Source organism: Pan paniscus, chromosome 1, assembly GCF_029289425.2.
Source record: "Pan paniscus chromosome 1, NHGRI_mPanPan1-v2.0_pri, whole genome shotgun sequence".
Lineage (NCBI taxonomy): Eukaryota > Metazoa > Chordata > Mammalia > Primates > Hominidae > Pan > Pan paniscus.
In genome coordinates, this window is record NC_073249.2 from 81,511,514 (window position 1) to 81,535,367 (window position 23,854).

The window sequence follows — 23,854 nt, forward strand, 5'->3', positions numbered from 1 at the left end:
CAAAATTAGCCAGGTGTGGTGGCACATGCCTATCAACCCAGCTACTCAGGAGGCTGAAGCAGAAGAATCTCTCGAACCCGGGAGGCAGAGGTTGCAGTGAGCCGAGATCATGCCATTGCACTCCAGCCTGGGCAACGAGAGCGAAACTCCATCTCAAAAAAAAAAAGAAAGAAAGAAAATAAGAGGAAAAAATCAAATAATAGACAATGAACATTGAAAATCAATGAATCCAAATACTGGTTCTTTTATTGTAAAACATAACACAATAGAAAAGTACACAAACAAACAAATACATATATAGCACAATGATTTATCAAATACCATTGAACTACCACATGGTCTTTGAAGAAAGACCATGACCAGCACCCAGAGGCACCCTCACATCATGTCCCCTCCCAATCCCTATTCTCTCTGTCCCTCTCAAAGTAATGACTATTCTAACTCACGCAAATAACTTCCTTGCTTTTCATTATTTTATCACCAATGGAAGCACCAAAGAACTTGAAAGTCCAGAGTTATTTTACCTATTTTCTTAAACTTCATATGATAACACAATAGGTACTAGATACATCTGTTGGCCATTCACATATCTGGCTTTGTGTGTTCAAATCTTAACCAAGTTGCCTTTGAAAAGATCAATGAAAAAAGCTGCCAACCTTCTACCTACACTAAGCAAGGCAAGAGAAGGCTCAAATTACCAACATTAGCAATGAAAGAAAGGACATAAGTAGAAATCTTACAAATATTAAAATAGGGAAACATCATGAACAACTTTACACCAATTAGACAACCTACTTTACACAAAATAACTAAACCAGCTAGGTGTGTAGGAATATACCAAAATAGGCCGGGCACAGTGGCTCAGGTCTATAATCCCAGCACTTTGGGAAGCTGAGGCAGGTGGATCACCTGAGGTCAGGAGTTCAGGACCAGCCTGGACAACATAGTAAAACCCTGTCTCTCCTAAAAATACAAAAATTAGCTGGGTGTGGTGCGCTACTGTAATCCCAGCTACTTCGGAGGCTGAGGCACAAGAATCACTTGAACCTGGGAGGCCGAGGTTGCAGTGAGCCAAGAACACACCACTGCATTCCAGCCTGGGCAGCAGAGTGAGACTCCATCTCAAAAATATATATATTTATTTGTATGTATGTATGTATGTATGTGTGTATGTGTGTGTGTATTTTTTTTCCAAAATAAACACTTAAGGAAATGTCTTACTTTTTAAAAACCTTCCAAACTGTCCCTAGACCCATGTAAAACCCTAAGTCATTTAAAAGAGAGGACTACATGTCAAGTTAGGTCCCCCAAAACATCTTTAAGTGCCTAAAATGTGTGCTACACACTGAGAATTCAAATTAAAGATACGGTTTTTTCTTACAGTTCTACAATCTTCCTTTGGCTTAAAGACTCCTGGAAATACAGACATGAGTAAGAGACAACACTAGATTTATTAAAGATCATAATGCTATCATTTATTGAAGAAAGAAAGCAAAAAAAACTAACAATTGTGATGGGGGAGGAGAGACAGCTTGGCAACATTCCTTTTAAAGTTAAGTTAGCATAAAGAAAACAATATTTATTAAATGAAATAGATTTTCAAGGTAGGAAAAGTAGTACTCAAGAATGTATTTTTGGATACAAAAATTCAGTTACACAATCAGTAGCATTCAAAATTAGTTATGAGTATTTATACAATTACAAAAAATGGATTCATGTTTTAACAAAGTATTTTAAAAGCTCAAACATTTTAAAACAGGCACAATATTCTAAAGGCATATGCATTCACCATGGGCTTTTGAATGTCCTCACTCCCAACTTCACAATCAAAATTTACAGAAGCGGCAAAAGATCAGAGTTCAGAGGGCTATTTTTTTCCCCCTTTCCTTATTTAAGGTTGCAAACACATTGACAGAGGCAAAATAAACACGTTTCATAGCAGAAAGACCAAAAAATTGAATGTAAACCATAGCTCTCCCTTGGGAGATTACACAAATACAAGGTTCATCTGTACTTAGAACAAGGCTCATAACTTCTTGTAGCATGGACATTCAACAGGCACAGAGCAACAACATTCACCCAAATACCAGCTGCAATTTGTCCTTTAAGGATGCCTCACAAGGATATTATGTCCAGGTAGCTAGTCCATTTATATCGGGGACCAGTTGTCCTTTTGTTGTTTGTGGCTGTTTATTAAATGTAGTGGCACAACTTTGTTGTGAATATGTACCATCATTTGCTACAATCTAGACAGATCATCCTGTCTACAAAAAATCATTTTCTACATTTCTAAGACCATTATCAGTTTATCTGCTCCTGCTAGAAAAGGACATACTTTTTGTCAATTTACATTAACAAAGGCTCTGCTACTCCCCATTTACTCGCTGCAATGAAAACTGGTAAGCCAAGGGTAAAGCTTAAGTATCAGGGACTATGAATTTAGGGTAGAAGTGAAAATAACCAAAGTGGAACTAAATCCCCTATTCTTGAGTGCAACTGAGATCAAGTAAACTTCGCTGGACTTTCTTCTTAACTATAAAACTATTAACCAGAAGGTAAAGTCACACAATTTTACCTCCCAACAAACTTTTAAAATAAAAATTTCCAAAAAATTTAGATGTCTAGGTTTTGTTATATCTTACCAAGAGTTACACAGACATAAATTTGTATTTAACTTCAGTTAAACATCTATTCACTTTTTTAAAATGCTGTCTGCAAATAAACTACTGGACATCTTAAGCTTACTAAAAAAAACATAAGATTTTTAAATTAAAAAAAACTAGGACAAAAATCTAGCAAATGGTTTCACGTACCTTTAAACACTGATTCTTAAAAATTTATATGCTGAAAATGAGGTTTGAGAATACGTATTTTAAACCATTTATAATCCTACCGTCGACTCTAGTCAGAAGTTATCTGAGCAAAGAGAAAATAAAGCCTGGCGTAGACAGTCCCATAGAAAATAGAATCCATAGCCACTGGGCTGCCCTTCAATTTCCCAATTCGTTCCACTAAGTCTCATGATGCAAATCTGTCACTTTCATAGAGCTATCAAAAACAGAAGCCAAGCCAGATCCTCCACACTTTAAGATATGGTTCCTTATTATCTATTTTAACAGAAGTATCAAAAAGTGATTTTTTTTTTTTATTTATTTTTGAGACAGTCTCACTCTGTTGCTCAGGCTGGAGTGCAGGGGTGCGATCTCGGCTCACTGAACTTCCACCTCCTGGGTTCAAGTAATTCTTGTGCCTCAGCCTCCCTCCCAAGTAGCTGGGATTATAGGCGCACACCAGCTAGCCTGGCTGATTTTTTTGCTGTTGTATTTTTTGTAGAGATGGGGTTTTGCCATGTTGGCCAGGCTGGTCTTGAACTCCTGGCCTCAAGCGATCCACCCACCTCAGCCTCCCAAAGTGCTCAGATTACAGGTGTGAGCCACTGCACCCAGCCAAAAGGTAATTTTATTTGGAATGCATTTCATGATTTTATTTCTTGCTCCCTGAGCCTGCAGTGATTAGGGTGGAAGGGAAGTGGCACTCAGGCAGATAATTCACAAAGTCACCACACAAGGGTGATAGATGATCCACCACTGAGATAATCAACCCAGTGAAAATGCTACACTGGGGACCATGTTTTGCCCTTCCCAAACAAGACATCTTGAGCTAGGATCTGAGCTACGGCTATGCAGAGGAGCAGAACTGAAGGCTCCGTTTGAGCCCTTTCTGCAAAAGGGGATGCATTTCAGATAATGAGACAAGAGACGGGAGTGAGTTAGTACACAGCACGCCCAATACCCAACAAGCAGCCTCAGAGAGACTGGGAGAAGGGGGAGAGGGGACTGGAAGCCATCTCTTCTGTTCTGAAGGGCAGTGCTCCTCCCAAGACAGCACTCAGAGAGCCAACAGCCCAGGGCAGATCACGCCAGGACAGTGCTTCCACATGGCTGGCTGAGCACCATATTCCAATCTGCAAAAGATTCACCTTATTGGTTCCCTTAACTTCCAAAATGCAGCAAGCCCTCCTTCACCCAGCAGTGAACGGAAGAGAAGGGAATGCAGGGCAGCAAGGAGACAGAGACCATCATTAACTACAGGTCTGAAACCCTAATTCTTTACTCACTCATCAGGTTGCTTTTAATCACTGCTGTTGCTTGGTAACAGGTTTCAGCAGATTTGAAATGGATTTCTTCCTCCCACAGTCTAACAAAAACAAGTAGGGAAACAACCAAAGAATAAGGCAACTTAAGGAAAAATGCAGGAAGACCCTGGGAGGCAGGGTCATGCAAAAGCTGCCAATGGTGTCCTGATGGGAGCTGTCTGAGCAAACTGGCCACAGGCCGTGAGTGAAAGCAAAGCAGAAGCCTTTCTACAAGACCCATCTCCTGCCAAGAACCCCTCCCTGACGCCTCCACTCGTGGGGTCTGGGATAGGCTCTTTACCTTCTCAGAGGATGGAGGCAATACCATTCACTGGGCAGTCACTGTGAATACTGAATGAGATAAAACATGGCAGTGTCTACAGCGCCGGGCACATAGTACTAGATAAGTATTTGTTAGATAAATTAATGCTCGGAGACATTCACTCGCATCTTCCAAAGTTGTCAGTTATTTCTGGGATTAAATAACACCTACCCTACTGAGACTCTACTTATGCCAAGCCCTATTCTAAGCACTTGACACGTCTCACTGACATCTTGCAATGACCCAGCAGGAACTGTTATTCCCACAATTTTTAAACAGATGAACAAACTGAGGAGCCAGAGGTTAGGTAACCTGTTCAAAATGACACAACTAGTATATGACTAGTCACAGCTCACAGCCAGATGCATCTGACTTCAAAGCCTACATTCACTACTAGTATGCTATACAGGTGACATCTTAAAAGGTACCTTGGCCTCATGTCCCACAAAGTCAATCCAGGCATTAAAAAGGACATGGGGCTGGGCATGGTGGCTCACGCCTGTAATCCCAGCACTTTGGGAGGCCGAGGCAGGAGGATCACTTGAGGTCAGGAGTTCGAGACCAGCCTGGCCAACATGGTGAAACCCTGTTTCTACTAAAAATACAAAAATTAGCCAGGTGTGGTGGCACATGCCTGTAGTCCCAGCTACTTGGGAGGCTGAGGCACAAGAATCACTTGAACCCAGAAGGCAGAGGTTGCAGTGAGCTGAGATCATGCCACCGCACTCTAGCCTGGGAAACTGAGCGAAACTCCATTTCAAAATTAAAGCAGTGTGTAGAGGGAAATTTATAGCACTAAATGCCCACAAGAGAAAGCAGGAAAGATCTAAAATCAACACCCTAACATCACAATTAAAAGACCTAGAGAAGCAAGAGCAAACAAATTCAAAAGCTAGCAGAAGACAAGAAATAACTAAAATTAGAGCAGGACTGAAGGAGATAGAGACCACGAAAAAAACAATGAATCCAGGAGCTGGTTTTTTGAAAAGATCAACAAAATAGATAGACTGCTAGCTAGACTAATAAAGAAGAAAAGAGAGAAGAATCAAATAAATGCAATAAAAAATGATACAGGGGATATCGCCACCGATACCACAGAAATACAAACTACCATTAGAGAATACTATAAACACCTCTACGCAAATAAAGTAGAAAATCTAGAAGAAATGGATAAATTCCTGGACATATACACCCTCCCAAGACTAAACCAGGAAGAAGTCGAGTTCCTGAATAGACCAATAACAAGTTCTGAAATTGAGGTAGTAATTAATAGCCTACCAACCATAAAAAGTCCAGGACCAGATGGATTCACAGCCGAATTCTACCAGAGGTACAAAAGGGAGCTGGTACCATTCCTTCTGAAACTATTCCAAACAATAGAAAAAGAGGGAATCCTCCCTAACTCAATAGATGCAGAAAAGGCATTCAACAAAATTCAACAGCCCTTCATGCTAAAAACTCTCAATAAACCAGGTATTGATGGAACGCATCTCAAAATAAGAAGAGCTATTTATGACAAACCCACAGCCAATATCATACTGAATGGGCAAAAACTAGAGGCATTCCCTTGGAAAACCAGCACAAGACAAGGATGCCCTCTCTCACCATTCCTACTCAACATAGTACTGGAAGTTCTGGCCAGGGCAATCAGCCAAGAGAAAGAAATAAAGGGTATTCGATTAGGAAAAGAGGAAGTCTTAAACGTAAGACCCAAAACCATAAAAACCCTAGAAGAAAACCTAGGCAATACCATTCAGGACATAGGCATAGGCAAAGACTTCACGACTAAAACACCAAAAGCAATGGCAACAAAAGCCAAAATAGACAAAATGAGATCTAATTAAACCAAAGAGCTTCTGCACAGCAAAAGAAACTATCATCAGAGTGAACAGGCAACCTACAGAATGGGAGAAAATTTTTGCACTCTATCCATCTGACAAAGGGCTAATATCCAGAATCTACATAGAACTTAAACAAATTTATAAGAGCAAAACAACCCCATCGAAAAGTGGGCGAAGGATAGACACTTCTCAAAAGAAGATATTTATGCAGCCAACAAACATATGAAAAAATGCTCATCATCACTGGTCATTAGGGAAATGCAAATCAAAACCACCATCAGATACCATCTCATGCCAGTTAGAATGGCAATCATTAAAAAGTGGCATGGTGGCCACAGATGCTGGAAAGGACAGGGAGAAATAGGAATGCTTTTACACTGTTGGTGGGAGTGTAAATTAGTTCAACCATTGTGAAAGACAGTGTGGCGATTCCTCAACGATCTAGAACTAGAAATACCATTTAACCCAGCAATCTCATTACTGGGTATATACCCAAAGGGTTATAAATCATTCTACTATAAAGACACATGCACATGTATGCTTACTGCAGCATTGTTCACAACAGCAAAGACTTGGAACCAACCCAAATGTCCATCAATTATAGACTGGATAAAGAAAATGTGGCATATATACACCCATGGAATAGTATGCAGCCATAAAAAAGGATGAGTTAATGTCCTTTGTAGGGACATGGATGAAGCTGGAAACCATCATTCTCAGCAAACTAACACAAGAACAGAAAACCAAACACCACATGTTCTCACTCATAAGTGGGAGTTGAACAACGAGAACACATGGAAAAGGGAGGGGAACATCACATACCGGGGCCTGTCTGGGGGTGGGGGCTAGGGGAGGGATAACATTACATGTATACCTATGTAACAAACCCGCATGTTCTGCACATGTACCCCAGAACTTAAAGTATAATTTAAAAAAAGAAGTATTTCCAGAATCTCATATAAAAAAAGAAAATTAAAAATGCAGTTTATTTATGTAAAAGACCAGTGGAACTTAAAGATAATCACTGTGAGTGACTTACAGTAAAAATTAAAAAATGAAAAAGACTGGTGGCAGGCGCCTGTAGTCCCAGCTACTCCGGAGGCTGAGGCAGGAGAATGGCGTGAACCTGGGAGGCGGAGCTTGCAGTGAGCCAAGATCGCGCCACTGCACTCCAGCCTGGGCGACAGAGCGAGACTCCGTCTCAAACAAAAAAAAAAAAATGAAAAAGACTAGTGTACTACAAAAGAGACTATCTGAAAAAAAAGAAATATCACAGAATATCAAAAACTTGAATGGGAACAAGAACTCTGCAGTTTGAGATTTCTGATAGTCATGAAAAAGAAGAAGACCTGTTGCATAAAAACCATTTGATGCAAGATGAAATTGCCAGGCTCAGGCTGGAAATAGACACAATAAAAAATCAAATCCTGGAAAAGAAATACTTAAAAGACATTGAAATTATAAAAAGAAAGCATGAAGACCTTCAAAAGGCTCTAAAACAGAATGGGGAAACATCAACAAAAACGATAGCCCATTATAGTGGACAGCTTACTGCTCTGACAGATGAGAACACAATGCTCCGTTCTAAACTGGAGAAGGAAAAACAAAGCAGGCAAAGACTGACGAAATGGAATCATACCATCGTAGACTGAATGTTGCTCTACATGATCATGATCAAAGTCACTCAACAGAAAGAGACCAAGAGCTTGATTTCCAGGGCACAGTAGATAAATTGCGTCATTTACAGGAAAATTTGAATTCTCATGTTCTGATTCTTTCTCAGCAACTTTCTAAAGCTGAGAGTAAGTCCAGGTGCCTCAAAACTGAGCTCCATAACACAAGAGAGGCTCTGAAAGTAAACGCTTTGGTTTTTGAACACATACAAAGAGAGCTAAACCAAACAGTGTCAAATGAAGGACATTGAAAAAATGTACACAAATGGCCAAGATAAAGTAGAAAAATGCACAGAAAAGCAAGTAAGATTATGTCAACTACAAAGACAAAATATGTTGCTTCAACAGCAACTGGATGATGTTCACAACAAAGCTGACAATCAAGAAAAAACAGTAATTGATATTCAAGCCAAATGTGATGCTACAGCACAAAATCTTCAAGCTGAGTGCATAAAGCACCGTCTTTTGCTAGAAGAACAAGAGGATGATCAATAAAGTTAATCATTTGAAAGAAAAACAATGTCAATATGAAAGAGAGAAAGCAGAAAGAGAAGTAGTTGTGAGACAACTTCAACAAAAACGGGGTGACGTCCTAAACAATCAACAACAAAAGCTTTGCTGGATGCTTCATTGTGTCACTGCGTCCACTGAGAAAGTGAGATGTAGGATTCAAGGAAGAAATTAGGTCAGATGAGAATTCAATTTCAAGAAAAATGGAATCAACTTACAGTGACTATAAAATGTACTAAGGAGACGCAAGGCCACGTACAAAAGCTTGAAATAGAAAATTCCAGTGTTAAGAAATACAATTAAAAAGCAAGATGGCCAAATTGAGCAGCTTCAGAAAATCCTGCGAAGTTCAAGTTTGATGCAGCAGTTATCGCAAGAAAATGAAACTACAGAAATAGATGAAGCTTCTTCTGAATTTAAATCTGGATCCTCTGTAGCAGAGGTTCCCAACCTACAGGCCACGGACAGGTCCATGACCTGTTAGGAACCAGCTGCACAGCAGGAGAGTTACTGTGGATCTTCTAGATCATCTGCATGCCATGTGAATCTTAAAACCAGTTTTTAATTTCTACAAAAAAAAAAAAAAAAGCCTGCTTGGCTTTGGATGGGGACTGCATTATATCTATAGATTAATATGGGAAAGAATTAACATCAACAATGTTGAGTCTCTCAACCTATCAACAAGATATTTACTTAGGTCTTAATTTTTCTTAGCAATGCTTTCTAGTTATCAGTGTACAGATAATCCACATAGTTTGTCGGGTTTATTCCCAAGAATTTAATATTTTAATGCTATTGTAAATGGTATTATTTTTAAATTTTCAATTCCTAATTCTTTACTTCTAACATGGAGAAACACAATTGATTTTTGTATATCAATTATATATCCTGCTGTGTTGCGAAACTCACTTGCTGGTTTCAGTAACTTAGTCATGGATTTGATTTGGTTTTCTACATAGATGATAATATCTGTGAATAGACAGTTTTACTCATTTCTTTTCAATCTAAAGGCCTTTTATTTTTCTCCTTCCCTCCCTCTTTCCCCCTACTCCCAATTAAAACATGATTGCAGTGGCTAGAATTTTCAGTACAACGTTGAATAGAAGTGGTAAGAGTTGACATCTCTGTCTTATTCTCAATCTTAGGGGAAAACATTCAGCCTTTCATCATTACATAGGATGTTAGCAGTAGATATTTTAAAGATGCCCTTCGACAGGTTGAGGAAATTCTCTTGTATCTCTAGTTTGCTGAGATTATTTTTTAAATAAAGCATGGTTGTTCAATCTAAAAAAAAAAAGGACATGGACATGGAGGGGTGAGCCTTCTAGGTGTCTTATTCCAGGCTGCTGGAGCTGCTGGAGCTCACAGTGACTAGCCAAGCCTCGTATCAGTTCTAAAGAAAAGGAACCATGAGCACTCCTGACCTCCTCCATGTCCCTTCTGACACCACAGCCCTTCTGAGATCTGTCTCCAAGAGGCACCTGGGATGTGAAAGAATCCCACAAAAGCCAGAGGGGTAGCATAAAATTTCCTTTCCTGGCTGAGGACAGGTTAGTGACCTGAGCAGATGACTGGATGCCATCAATAGCCTAGAAAGAACCTGGGAAGACTAGCTCCTCTCTCTGGCCCCGTCAGGCTTGTTCACACCTCCCCAGCCTCAGAAGAAAAGATCAGCAGGGCACAGTGGCTCACATCTGTAATCCCAGCACTTTGGGAGGTCAAGGTGGGCGCATCACCTGAGGTCAGGAGTTCCAGACCAGCTTGGCCAACATGGTGAAACCCTGTCTCCACTAAAAACACAAAAATTAGCACGGGCGTGGTGGCGGGCACCTGTAATCCCAGCTACTTGGAAGGCTGAGGCAGGAGAATTGCTTGAACCCGGGAGGTGGAGGTTGCAGTGAGCAGAGATCACGCCACTGCACTCCAGCCTGGGCGACAGAGTGAGACTCCATCTCAAAAAGAAAAAAAAAAAAAAAAAAACCAGTCAGAGTTCTTAGCCACAGTAGGACAAAGAAAGGTTCAGCAATTAGCCACAAGAAAGGGGACAACCAGCAGGCCACTTCCTTTGGAGGAGCCCTAGTGGACCAGTTGGCCCTGTGCAAAGAACAGAAAGGCAATCCAGATAAATGTCATTTGTAGGATGACTCTGGAGGTCCTGGAGGGCCAAGAATGCTGGCTGACAAGACACGGCACTAATCGTAGTCAGGCAACAAGGAGAAGCTGAAAGGGAACACAAGGGACAGTGAACATCCTGCAGATCCAGGAAGAAGCTTCCAAAAGAGATGGGCAGGGAGCGCCAGGGAGGAGATGGCTTGGCTGATGAAAACGAGGGAAACAGTCACAGGCAGTTACAGGAGGCACAACCAGAAACAGGCCAGGAAACTCTGGGGTCATGAAGGAGGCTGAAGCTGTGGCTTTGGGTGGATCCAAAAACCAGTGTGGGCCTTGATTCCCTTGACTGCACAGTGGTATAACAATCCCTGCTTCCTCACAAGGCTCTCCATAAGAACCAGGTAAGATCATGGACACAAAACCACTTTGTAGGTTAGGCATCAGGCTGACATGAGACCACCTGCAGTTTATCCCCAGTGTCCCCAGCACAGGCTAAGTGCAAACACTGGGACTATTTAAAGGTCACTGGGCAGGCGTGCCTACTTCCTGCTGGCCGCACAGCAGGGATCTGTCTTCCCACCCCACTCTCCCCTGGCCCAACTCCAGGGGAGAATGGAAAATAAAATCAGTTTAAAAGCAAACATTTATAAATAATGGAGAAAAAAATATAGCTGAGAGCAGCAGGATTTTTCAACTCCTATGGGCTCTTGTTCAAAAAAAAAAACAGCAGCATTTTCTGCTGCTGCTCTGTTCTTTCCCCATCTAGTGCCAGGAGGTCATAAAGAAAGATATGCAGGGAGAGGGAGGGAGGGATGGGAAATAAAACCCAAGAGAAAAAGAGTCTGCACCTAATGTCAGAAAATACATTCCACAGTCAGGCGCAGAATCAGAACACCAAGAATGCTTAGATTCAAATTCAGAAACAGCATATACCACCAAAAAGTGCTTCTTTTCTACCTCACTCCATGGCCAGGCTCTCCAGGGGCTTGTCTAAAGCAGAGTCACTTGTTCTCAGATGCCAGAGTAGAAGTAGACTCACTCTATGCAGGACAACGGTGATGGCTTCCATGCTGAGGGACAAGTGGACCCCAAAACTCTGTCCCTTACTGTTGCTCCCCTGTGATCTCTGATGGGGCTGCCTTTTGCCACCTGGGAATCACTTGCACCCAAGGCTTATGTGCTGTTGCTGAATAGGTTTGTATTCATGGGAATTCAGTGGGACAACATCCAGAGAGGAAACAGGTACATGAGGAAGATTCCACTCCACAAGATACAGAACCCACTTCTCATCCTGTGCTACTGACATTCAGGTTCGAGAATGTATTGTTGCTTCCAAAAGTAACCCTCAAATGTTCGAATCACAAGCAACACATTGCTGCAAGATAAAAGGCACGTGTCTGTAAGACAGAGGTTTCGAAGACAGTTACAAAACTGTCCACCAGCTTCTGTCCATAGTGCCTTCCAAAGCTTCATAAAACTGGCCATGAATTATGCAAGACACACGGCAAAACACTTCTTCACAGCATCCCTAGGAAAGAAAAGACACAAAGATGAGTGGAACGTCATCACCCCAAAGGCACTCCTTTAGAGGGCACCCAGAGTGGAAGCTGCAGAGTAGAAAGCACCTAGACTGAAAGATCAGACCTTCACAGCATCAAACTGCAGCTTCAACATTTATTAGTAGTACTATTCTGGGAAAGTTCCTTGTCCTGTTTGAGTTTCAAATTCCTCACCTGTAAGAGGGGATGTCCCCACTTACCCGACAGTCTGATTATGGGATTCGCCATCATAATCAGAGAAAAAGATAATATAGACTGTCAGAAACTAAGAAATCAGTCAGGATTGCTGCACTTTAATATCGGTCAAAATCACAGAATGCACTGACAGCATTAAATCAAATATTAACTGGGACCTTTCTTCATTCTAAGCAGGCAGCAGAAGGGAGCTCACTATGGGTCCTGAGCACTTATTAATATGCTTTATTAGCCTTATCACAGGTATTTACTGCTTGGAATTCAGTGTAGAGGGTGCAAGGAAGAGTTGGTCTTCAAGAAATTACTATTCTACCCAAGCAAGCACTTCCATTTCCACCACCACACCACACTGTGCAATGTGGCACTAGGCTTCTCATACCCCAGCTCTGTTCCACCTTCTCAACTGTGCTGCACTAAGGACATTGGGAGTCACATAAGGGAGGGAGAGGTGAATGGATGCATTTCCATGAGTAGGCACTGCATTTTAATATCAAGATGGTTCCAGGGCAGCATTTCTTGAGACACACTCTGCACTGTAGTCTCAGAAGAGTCTCTGCACAAGAAGGGTTTTATGGCCACGTAAGTCCCCCTCATGGCAGCTCACAATACACATAGCATATGGAAGGATCTAGCAAGCCAGGCAAAGAGGAACCTACCTAATTTTGCTTAACCTGTTTCTCAAACTTACTTGATCATAGAACTCTTTTCTTCCACAGAAACACTATTTCTGTGGAACACTGTAGGAAAAGCTATTCCAGGGGAACTTACAAATAGAAGGGTGGGGCCGGGCATGGTGGTTCGGACCTGTAAACCCAGCACTTTGGGAGGCCGAGGTGGGCCAATCACTTGAGGTCAGAAGTTCGAGACCAGCCTGGCCAACACGGTGAAACCCCATCTCTACTAAAAATACAAAAAATGAGCCTGGCATGGTGGCGTGCACATGGAGGCTGAGGCAGGAGAACAGCTTGAAGCCAGGAGGTTGGAGACTGAGGTGAGCTGAGATCGGGCCACTGCACTCCAGCCTGGGCCATAGAGTGAGACTCCATCTCAAAAAAAGAATAGAAGGGTGGGATCTAGCTCTGTGATTCCCTCCCTACTAGAGGAGTAATTCATCTCCTCAGCACATGAAACTCACTATCTCAAATAAAATTCCATCATTCTATCAATCACTTGTACATAAATTTTATACATGCCAATCCAGATCAAGACTGAAGCTCCGACGAATGACTCCAAGCAAGTTTCACGAATGAGACCTGTGCAACTGCATTGGCCCCATACTCAGAAGGGTCCACATTGGGTTTAATGCCTTGATTTGATGTTGCCATCTTGAAATTCTTAATCTTTTTTTTTTTTTTTGAGACAGAGTCTCCCTCTGTTGCCCAGGCTGGAGGGCAATGGTGTGATCTCGGCTCACTGCAACCTCCGCCTCCCAGGTTCAAGCGATTCTACTGCCTCAGCCTCCTGAGTAGCTGGGATTACAGGTGCACGCCACCACGCTCGGTTAATTTTGGTATTTTTAGTAAAGACAGGATTTCACCATGTTGGTCAAGCTGGTCTCGAACTCCTGACCTCGTGATCCGCACACCTCAGCCTCCCAAAGTGCTGGGATTATAGGCTGAGCTACCGTGCCTGGCCTATGATTTTTGAACAAGAAGCTCACATTTTTATTTTGCACTGGGCCCTGAAAACTATGTAGCTGGTTCAGGGACCAAAAAATATTCATATGTTGGCAGGTTGATCAATATCTCATTGGATCCTCAGTAATGATGAACTCTGGCTTACTTCACATAAAAATCTAGCTTCCCAGGACATCCCTGCCCATATTCTTCTCAGACAAGCCACCAGGCCCCAAAACCAGCCAGGTCTGCATGGAGTATTTCATAACTGTTACCCTCCTAGAATCTATCAACAAAGCCACTCAGCTGCCTTTCACTTGAAAGGCTTAACTTCGCATCCAATCAATCACTCCTCAATACTTTCAAATCACTGTCAGCAACAGTCTTGGAATTTGTTAAGACATAAGATTGCTCTTCCTCCTTCCCAAGTCATGCATAATTTTTCATTTCCTCAGTACTTTTTTTTTTTTTTTTTGAGACAGAGTCTCGCTCTGTCGCCCAGGCTGGAGTGCAGTGGCGCCATCTCGGCTCACTGCAAGCTCCGCCTCCTGGGTTCACGCCATTCTCCTGCCTCAGCCTCCCGAGTAGCTTCGACTACAGGCGCCGCCACCACGCCCAGCTAATTTTTTGTATTTTCAGTAGAGACGGGGTTTCACTGTGTTAGCCAGGATGGTCTCGATCTCCTGACAGCGTGATCCGCCCGCCTCGGCCTCCCAAAGTGCTGGGATTACAGGCGTGAGCCACTGCACCTGGCCCAGTACAGTTTTTTTAAAAAGCTTGTTTTTAATTAACAGGTAATGATAAAAAAAAAAAAGAACAGAAGTTAAATAGTTGCATTAGAACAAAGTCAGAGGCAAAGATCATACGGCTAATTTTGAGAGGTCCGTCACTGAAAGTGCTTAAAGAGGTATGGAGTATTAGAATTTCAGAGCTAAAAGAGGCCTCTGGAGATGATCTAGACCAACTCAGCCTACTTATCGATGCTTTGAGGCCAGAGGGGTCAAGAGAGCTGCTCGAGGTCACACTGCTAATTAGGAAGCCCTGGTACTGCTTACTCTCCCTTTATAAACTCTTGTGAAACCTTCCCAGCAGTGGGATACTGCAAGAAGCACGAATTGAGATCCCTCCATATCTTACTCAGTGATATGAAATGACATTCACCTTTATAAAAAAAAAAAAAAACCCCTACTCAAAGCTACGGGTTAAAAGAGTAATAATGTGCATATATGCACCATATATAAGAGTAGAATGTTCACAGCATTGTAAATCAGTGTACCTGGGTAAATATCCATCATTAGTTGTATAATTAGAGTGGGTGGTGGGGTGACCTTTAACTTACTTATCTATAAATGAGATGTATAGTATTTGTCTACTTGACTCAAAAGACTTCAGTAAAGATAAATAAAATAGGCTATACTCTCTGAAAGCAGACTCTGAATTAAAATGACAGAAATCATTATTTCCAAATACACAGTCTTACCTTGCAAATGGTATGAAGGAAAGGCTGTACCTATAATGAAAAACAAAACAAAGGGTCAAATGAGATGAAGGGAGTAGCAGATTATCCAGCAGAATGGGCTTCTGAGCTGTAAGAATACCTGCAGTGATTTATCCAGACCCTCTCCCATACTCAGCCTGGGGGATGAGCATGTGCACACAAAGGCCCACGCATGTGCATGCATGTGTACCCAAACACACACACTATGGCCATGTACAGATAGGCAGCCACAGAAGAAGGGCAAAAGGTTCATGTGGAGATAACCCGTATGACCTCAGCCTCAATGCAGTACTGCTATAACCTTGAGCTAGCAGCAATCACCTTAAACAGTCAGATTTCAAATACCCAGATGGCACAGAAACTCTATTCTGAAAAAATATCAAATAAAACCCAGAACAGTTGAACCGCACCCCCCTCCTTTATTTATTTATTTTTTTTTTTTTTTTTTTTGAGACAGGGTCGTGCTCGTCACCTAGGCTGCTGGAATACAGTGGCTCAATCATAGCTCACTGCAGCCTTGAATTTCTAGGCTCAAGTCTAGGAAGCTCAAGCAATCCCCCTGCCTCAGCCTCCAGAATTGCTGGGACTACAAGTATGTGCCACCATGCCCGGCTAATTTTTTAATGTTTTTTTTGTTTGTTTGTTTGTTTTTTTGCAGAGACCCGGTCTTGCTACACTGTCCAGGCTAGTCTCAAACTCCTGGCTTCAAGCAATCCTCCCACCTCAGCCTCCCAAAGTCTTGGCATTACAGTGTGAGCCACCCATACCTGGCACAGTTGAACTCCTAACATTTTATAAATTCTAAACAGAATTTAACTTCTACCTAATTGGGATAAATTTTCTGCTCTGCTCCTATTAATTTTAAAAGAAGAGAAAAGAGAATAAAGAAGAAGAAGAAAAAAATGCTACCAACTACTCTATGAGTGAAAATGTAGTACGTCCAAAGGTATCTTGGTAAATTCCAGTTAGCTCAGCCCTGTCACTTAGAAGGAAACCATATACAAGGAACAGGCTCCATAATGCTAAAGAACCAGGCACTGTGTGTCAGGCAGACTGTAAGTTAGCCCTTAGAAAAGCAAGCACAGTCGGAACACATGAGTGTTGAAGGGAATATCACCATTCAGCTGGACCCATATGAATGCTGAACCTCTGAAACTGGATTCAAAATCAGTCTATAAGCAAAGCAAGGTGTGTGTATATGGGTACCAATTTCTGCCCTAGAAGAAAAATCAAAATATAAACAGTCTACCACTCAAATGTGCATGTCATTTAAAAAAAAAAAACATACACACACACACACATAAACACAAACACCAGCATCCTTCTCCATATCTTATACTTAACATGTACAGAAGCTCAATTACTTGTCAACACAGTAAATTCCAAAAGGCAATTTGTAACTATATTTATTCAAAAGTCCAAAATTGCTAAAGGGAGGGATGGGAGTTAAGCTTACAGTCTCAAGATTCATTTCTACCAAATAGGAGTTAACCAATTCTTCAGAACTTTAAAATGTCCACAATCCTCCTTTCTTTACACTGTAGCAAACATTTTTTTCAAAAATAGGTGAGTCACATCTATACTGAAACTGTTCTGGCAGATACCATCCCTTGATAAACTTTGAAAGAACTACAGAAATGTCTTGGAACCTACAGATTCCAACTATGCCACCACCCCTCTCACTCTGAGGTCGTATAGGCTTGAAAGGACCATGAACCTACAGCCCCATTCATGGTTTCCTAAAATGTCTCCAGCGGCCCTTTTACTATACTTGGCTCTGGAGTTACAATTTCCTACTCTTCAGCTGAATTACCAAAAGCCAACAAGCCTCTGAGCACATACGCTGATCCTACAGCCCACAGACACACATTTTTCCATTTCGTCAGTGACTGTTCCTCATCTCCTGCTGACAGTTCACTCTTTGTCCTTCTGTTAAATGATTCATTCTATCAGAAATGTAACATTCATTATTTTTCTTACCACTTTCCTTTTTTGTTAACCTCTATTGGACTCACAAGCCTTTTTAACATCCCTTATAATACTTTTGTTGTCCTTGCACTTACCGGACATGAGTGGCTTAATAATATTTGTAACATCTCAAAAATCAACCATTAGTTCAGCAAAAATGCCACAGCAGGCAAACAAGGAGTCTCCTGTGACCACTCAAGACCACTAATGCCATCTATTGGCAGTGGGCTGGGTTGATAGGCATTTGCTCTGGAGCCTGACTTCACTTTCATCATTACGAATCCTTAAATTAAACAGCTTCTGTGTTTTCTTAATTCTCCCACCCACAATATGTGAGTTTTATCTCCTTTGGCTACATTATTCAGTGGGCTATGTGGGAGGGGATTGTTTAAAAGGTTACTTACCACGTCAATGCCAAAGACTGCAAAATGCAGAAGATAAGTGCAAGTCCCTTGTTATGCCACTGGAAAAATAATAATATGGTTATAGGAGAGTGTGAGACAAGGGGCAAAAGCCAAAATGGTTAAGAAAAATTAAAATATACATTTACCCAAAAGGCAGAACACAGGGTAAGTGCAAAACACAACTAAAGGGAGAAAGGAAACATTAATTAATGACAATAACATGGCAGGAAAAAAAAAACTCAAAACTTGTTATTCTTCACAAATGCACAAAACTTATGCATCCTTCACCTCAAAGCAGTTAACCCACCTGAGCACCCATATTTGGCAGAATAGTTAAAAATCTCCATGAAATCAAACTAGCCAATAAAGATTCACATAGATAAGATGTTCTTTTACTTTCAAGTTTTCCCAGAACCTCTGCCCAGCAAACAAATCACATTTCAGGACCACCCATTCATCCGTCCATCCATCTTTTCATTCAAATGCACTAAAGTAAGCTTAACACAAATCTTTCTATTTTAACTCCTACCAAATGCTAGTCTCTGCAGCAGAAAGCACATGTGAGGACAAAGGTTAACCTGAGATACCAATCTCACAGTCAGTATGCCAGTTACTTGTGTACCTATCACCTAACACTTTCCCTAAGGCCATTCTTAGAAAGCTCTTTCTGCAAGAGACTTGTCCAGGCCGTGGGCATCTGAGGCTGGCCAAGGACAACTGGTGCTAGAGCAGTCAGCCATGCCTTTCCTCGCCATCCTTCTATAACAATAACTACTCAAATATGTCCTAAATATTCTCTGTGTCCAGCATTGTGCCCAATACTCTAAAAGGACACAAAATAAATAGCAAATGTGGTCACAGCTTTTGATAACTCACCTATTTGAACAAATGAGATTATATAAATGAAACTAAAAATAAAAGTATGTTCTTCAAGTTCCAAATGTTGCAATAGCTATAAAAGTCCAGAGAATGTAGGTCTGGAATGATTTTGACAACCACAGGGAAGAAAATAGGCCAAAAATGAGAGGCATTTAGGGTCAATGGAACAGGAAGATACAACAAAGCTAAAGACATTGTTGTCAGAGCAGGGTACAAGGATGACAGGCCATAAGGAGGCCACTCCCACTTTGGGGAGACTGATGAAAAACAGTAATAAGTCCCCAAGTCAGATAATGAGGAATGAAGAGGCCATTCTATAAGACAGGACACCCACCCTAGAGAATGAGTCCTGTGTTTCTGAGCTATTCCCTCTAAGCCCTGCCTGTGTGTGGCTTCCACAGTCACCAGGAAGGTGTCTGAGCTCCCTTACTACCACCACACCACTGTGGCTCATCTGACAAGCAATGCCCTCTAGAGGTGCTTTTCAGAACTGGTAGCACCTTGACACCCACTGAAACACAAAGTAGGGGAGGAGGGGATCGTAGTATTACTTAGAGTGTTCCCTTCTGCCACATGGTTATAGGAATAGGGTAATAAGTCAAGCTGAACGGAAAAAGAGAAGAGGTCTTTAGATTTAAAAAGAAAAAAATCCTATACAATAGAAATAAAAACTCCCATTTGAGAAGTCCAGCTAAAAAGCAGACCTTACCAGCACCATGATAGTTGCAATCAAACGAGTAGGCTCAAACATTCGCTTCAGCTGTTTCACTGGTCCCATGAGGAAGATGGTACTAAAAGGCAAACACACGCACACAAGCCGTTCAGAACAGAACTGCACTAGGCATACTGAGTCGCCTCCCCAAGATTTCCTGTGGCAATAGTAGCTAACATTTGAAAAGCTCTCATTCTGACTGTGCTGAAGGGCCTTTTGTGCATTATTCTCATTTAATCCATCAACAACCAACCTATAAAGTAGGAACAATTACCACACCAAAGCCCACAGAGTTACTTTATCCAAGGCCACCCAACTAGGGAATGATAGACCCAGGCTGTAAATGCATGTGGGTGTTACTGTAGAATCGTATCATACCACTAGGTTGGATAAGCCTTCTCCTTGAGAGGTGTTACCTTGCCTCCCTGACAATACCTACTCATGGAAACAAACAAGGCTCAGGAAGTTTAAAGAAAAACCATACCTTACAGGCTTAGGTAGCTTATGTTAAAAAGTAGAGCATTTCATTTTCTTTCATAATCTTCAGGGAATAATTCTAATGATGATGATATCATCATGGGTTATTTGTTGAATGTTTGCTAAATGCCAGATATTACATATATTACCTCATTTCTTCTCCTCAACAACTTTGTGAGTTATGTATTACACTTATTTTAGAGACGAGAAAATCACACAGCTACCATTTGACTCTATAGCTATTGGATTCCAAAGCTCTAAAAAGACAGCCCCAGCATGCTGGGGTTTTTTTGTTTTTTTTTTTTTTGACATGGAGTCTCGCTCTGTTGCCAGGCTGGAGTGCAGTGATGCAATCTCGGCTCACTGCAACCTCCACCTCCTGGGTTCAAGTGATTCTCCTGCCTCAGCCTCCCAAGTAGCTGGGACTACAGGCACACGCCACCACACCCAGCTAATTTTTGTATTTTTAGTAGAGACAGAGTTTCACCATGTTGGCCAGGATAGTCTCGATCTCTTGACCTCGTGATCTGCCCAACTCGGCCTCCCAAAGTGCTGGAATTATAGGCGTGAGCCACTGCGCCTGGCCCCCAGCATGCTTTCTGTATGAATGAACTTGAGAGATGGCTAGCAAGAGTAATCACAAATGAAGCAGACTGTCATGTCGAACACATCAACTTGGCATGAGCCACCACACCCGGCCAATAAGTCTTCCTCTCTTTGAAGTGCCATTAAGTTGCAAGGCTTCACTCTCAAGTGTCCCAACTAAGAGAACACTTCTTTAACCTACACCGAATAAGAAGCAACAGTCAAGGCTGGTCCTAAAAATTAAACATAGCATATACACAAAACCATAACAGACTACAGGCAAAGACACAAACTCCCAAATACCCTGAAAATAACAATTTGCTCCCTTTATTATTTCCCTACACAGTCTATGAAGAATCCAGCCCATAGGGATTTGCTAAAGAGCTCTTCTGGACTAAGCAACACACCCATATATTTATGCTCAGTCTAGACTATACAATGTAACTTACACTGTCTGCCCAAAACACCCCCCCACCCAAAGTTAGTATTGGAGAAAGCTTTAGAGGCAACAAGAGACATCTCTAAGGGTCAGCATTTTACTGTCATAAGCACTAATAAATTAAGCTTTACACAGGTAGCCAGAATCATGCAATCAATCATTTAATTAACATCCCCCATTTCCAGCCAGACACAGAGCTAAGTTTGGGTACAACTGGGGACAAGATACACGTGCAGCCCTTATCAAGTGGCTTACAGATCTAACAAGTCAGTGTAATAAAATGCTACCTGCACTGGCACATAAATATAGATGTGATACTGAGAGTCCAAAGGAAGAGGTCATCAATTCTGGAGAGGAGGAGGTAATTAGGAAAAGCTTCATAGAAGAGGTAGCTTTTGAGCCAGGTCTTAACAAATGAGCAAGTATCTACCAAACCAGGGGAGGTACAGACAGGGCAGCATTCCAGGCACAGAAAACAACCTAACAAGGGCACAACGGCATTTTGGGAAATGCAAGAAGTTCAGCCTGGCTGGAAGCACACTGGATAGGGAATGGGACAACGGTGAAGCCAGATCTCAAAGAGGCTTGACTGTATTTGTGCTGAGGAATTTGGACTTCATTTGTACAGACAAAACAGAGGGCCACTTGAGGGGGCTAAGCAGGGCTATAAATGAATGGCTCTACAGCTCAGTGGAAAATGGCCTTGAGAGGGGCAATGGAGGAGACAGAGAGACCAAGCAGATGCATCTTGCTCAGGTAAGGGTGATAACAGGCCAAAGCTAAGGCCAGCTCAGATATCACCTTCTCTAGGAAGCCCTCCCTGACTCAGGTCGTGTCAGCTGCCCCCCCTTGAGAATCTCTTTCCATATCTTGTTATATCATGAGTTATATGTCTGTCTGCCTGGCAGGAACCAAACTGGACTTGTCTTTGTATCCTCTGAGCCCAGCACAGAGTGTGATCAATGCTTACCCATTGAGCATGCAAGTCAGTCAGTGAAGCACAAACAGCCATGGGGACAAAGAGGAAGGAGCCAGTAAGACAGGGTTACATCAAGCCCTGGTGAGGAATCATGGAGGGGAGACTTGGACCCCCAGGACTCTGAAGCCATTTACAGAGACACAAGGGAAGGGAAAAGGGGGAAACAAGATGACTGAGTTCAGGTTCCTGCAGGTCATTCAGGTAGAGGCCAGGCCAGTGCTCCCAGTTGGAGAGGGTGGAGTTGTTGGCACCAGTGTGACTGAAGCATCAGTGTGAATGAGCTTGACCTGGAAAATGTGTGCATCCACAACATGCAGAATGGGCTGCCCACCTCCAGGAAGCGCTCAGATGCCCTGCCCACATGAGCTGCTACTCAGGTCTGGGAAGGTCTGACACTAAATAAAACCCAGTTTCCCTTATGGCCACTGGAGTGATGAGCCCTTTGAAAACCATCAACTCAATCTCTGACAGCAGTAAGAATACAGCAAGCAGGAGGACTGGGTTGTAAACCCTGGAGAAATCACTGAACTGCTTTGTGTCGCAGTTTCTGTACATGTAAAATCACAATGGCAAAACATTTGCTGCTTTCTCCCACGTGTTTCAAACTAAGATATAAAATGTTTTCAAATAATAAGATATGAATGTGAGATATTCTAACTATTTCTCTCCAAATCCCTTACAACTACTGGAGCCTCCTCTTTCACCTCCCTCAAGGGCAACCAACATCCATTTTCCCATCTAATGATTGGCTAAAATTGGACTTTTAAAAAACAGTTACCTCCCAATTGATGCGATATTACCAAAGGTATAAAACACTGCGAAGAGGTGTAGTCCCTTCCTGGGCACCCACAGCAGAACAGTACCCTGGAATTTAAAGTACAGTGTTTGCGCATGAGCAACCCGCCCACCCGGCCACACAAGCAGAGCTCCCAGAGGAAGCCCTGAGGAGTCCGTTTCCCTCCCCACCTCCCTTATTCCCCTCTCCTCTCATCCATGCATTTTAGTGAAGGGCAAAAGGGGAAAGGAGGTGGACAAAAGGGGGAATATATAGCAAAGACAGGTAGAAGGAAAAGACAGAGGAGGAAGGGAAATCTTACCAGCAGTGAGCAGAGAATTCCTATAGCAAAACACGCAATGAAGCCTTTTATCCTGGTACCCCAGCTTAATGAAGATGCCTCAACAACCTAAAATTGAAAAAAAAAAAATACATATACACACACATTTACTAAAAACAAAGCAAGCACATAACTAAATCTAGAAGTGTTAAGTTAAGTTGTATTAGGGAAGGCAAGGAGCACAGAATCCTACACACTCAGGCGATGTAAGTCATCAAATCCAGACTTTATCAGAGCTGTAAAGTTATTATGCAGACATGAATCTCCTCTCTAGCAGCTGACAGCTGTGCCTCCAGCTGAACATCTTCAGAGGTAGAAACTCCTTGCCTCAAGCACAACCCATTTCACGAACAGGAAGGCAAGACAGCCAATCCTAGAGTAGCCCAGAGCCTTCCTACAACCCAGGCAGGATGAATACCACACCTGGAAAGGCATGCGTCCACCAGGGACTCACAAGTCCACCTGGGATCCTCCACCAGGCAGGGTCCCAGGAAATAAGGAAAAGATGAGGGGACGGCACTCAAGCAGCTGCTCCACTGGTCATCGTCTCCTACATCAACTCTCACCCACATTATTCACTCTTGGTTCAGATATTGTACTTACAGGATGCTGGCATCAGCCAACTCATCCAAGTGGGAGACAGATCCTGGTTAATTAATTACTGTCCTATTCATCCTGAGTCTTTGCCATCATGATTAATCCCTCCCTGGAGCAAAGTTCAGGGGAAGCCAGGAGTTCCAAAAACACTACTGAAACAGGAGAGCCTGTGAGTAGCTCCCAGTGGTTCTTTTCCCATGTCAAAAATGACAACAGCCAGGCACAGTGGCTTATGCCT

The 23,854-nt window shown here is 42.3% G+C and overlaps 1 protein-coding gene and 1 pseudogene across 5 annotated transcripts in view; one reads left to right on the forward strand and one right to left on the reverse strand.

Moving 5' to 3' along the window:
• SFT2D2 (SFT2 domain containing 2) overlaps positions 1-23,854 on the reverse strand; it is an 88,503-nt gene that overhangs the window by 59,788 nt on the left and 4,861 nt on the right. The window contains exons 2-8 of one of the 5 annotated variants that reach the window (XM_003824611.5): positions 23,002-23,088; positions 22,683-22,768; positions 19,422-19,503; positions 17,980-18,015; positions 17,834-17,892; positions 15,444-15,473; positions 1,450-12,121 (exon numbers count right to left, since the gene is read on the reverse strand). In XM_003824611.5, the coding sequence (XP_003824659.1) occupies positions 12,082-12,121; positions 15,444-15,473; positions 17,834-17,892; positions 17,980-18,015; positions 19,422-19,503; positions 22,683-22,768; positions 23,002-23,088 (420 nt within the window). In that variant the 3' untranslated portion in view covers positions 1,450-12,081. Of the gene's footprint in view, positions 1-1,449; positions 12,122-15,443; positions 15,474-17,833; positions 17,893-17,979; positions 18,016-19,421; positions 19,504-22,682; positions 22,769-23,001; positions 23,753-23,854 lie in introns of those variants that run through there. The other 4 variants (XM_014342011.5, XM_034939893.3, XM_063604101.1 and 1 more) reach the window with 4 other exon arrangements.
• On the forward strand, positions 7,591-8,784 carry LOC129397638 (ankyrin repeat domain-containing protein 36B-like; annotated as a pseudogene).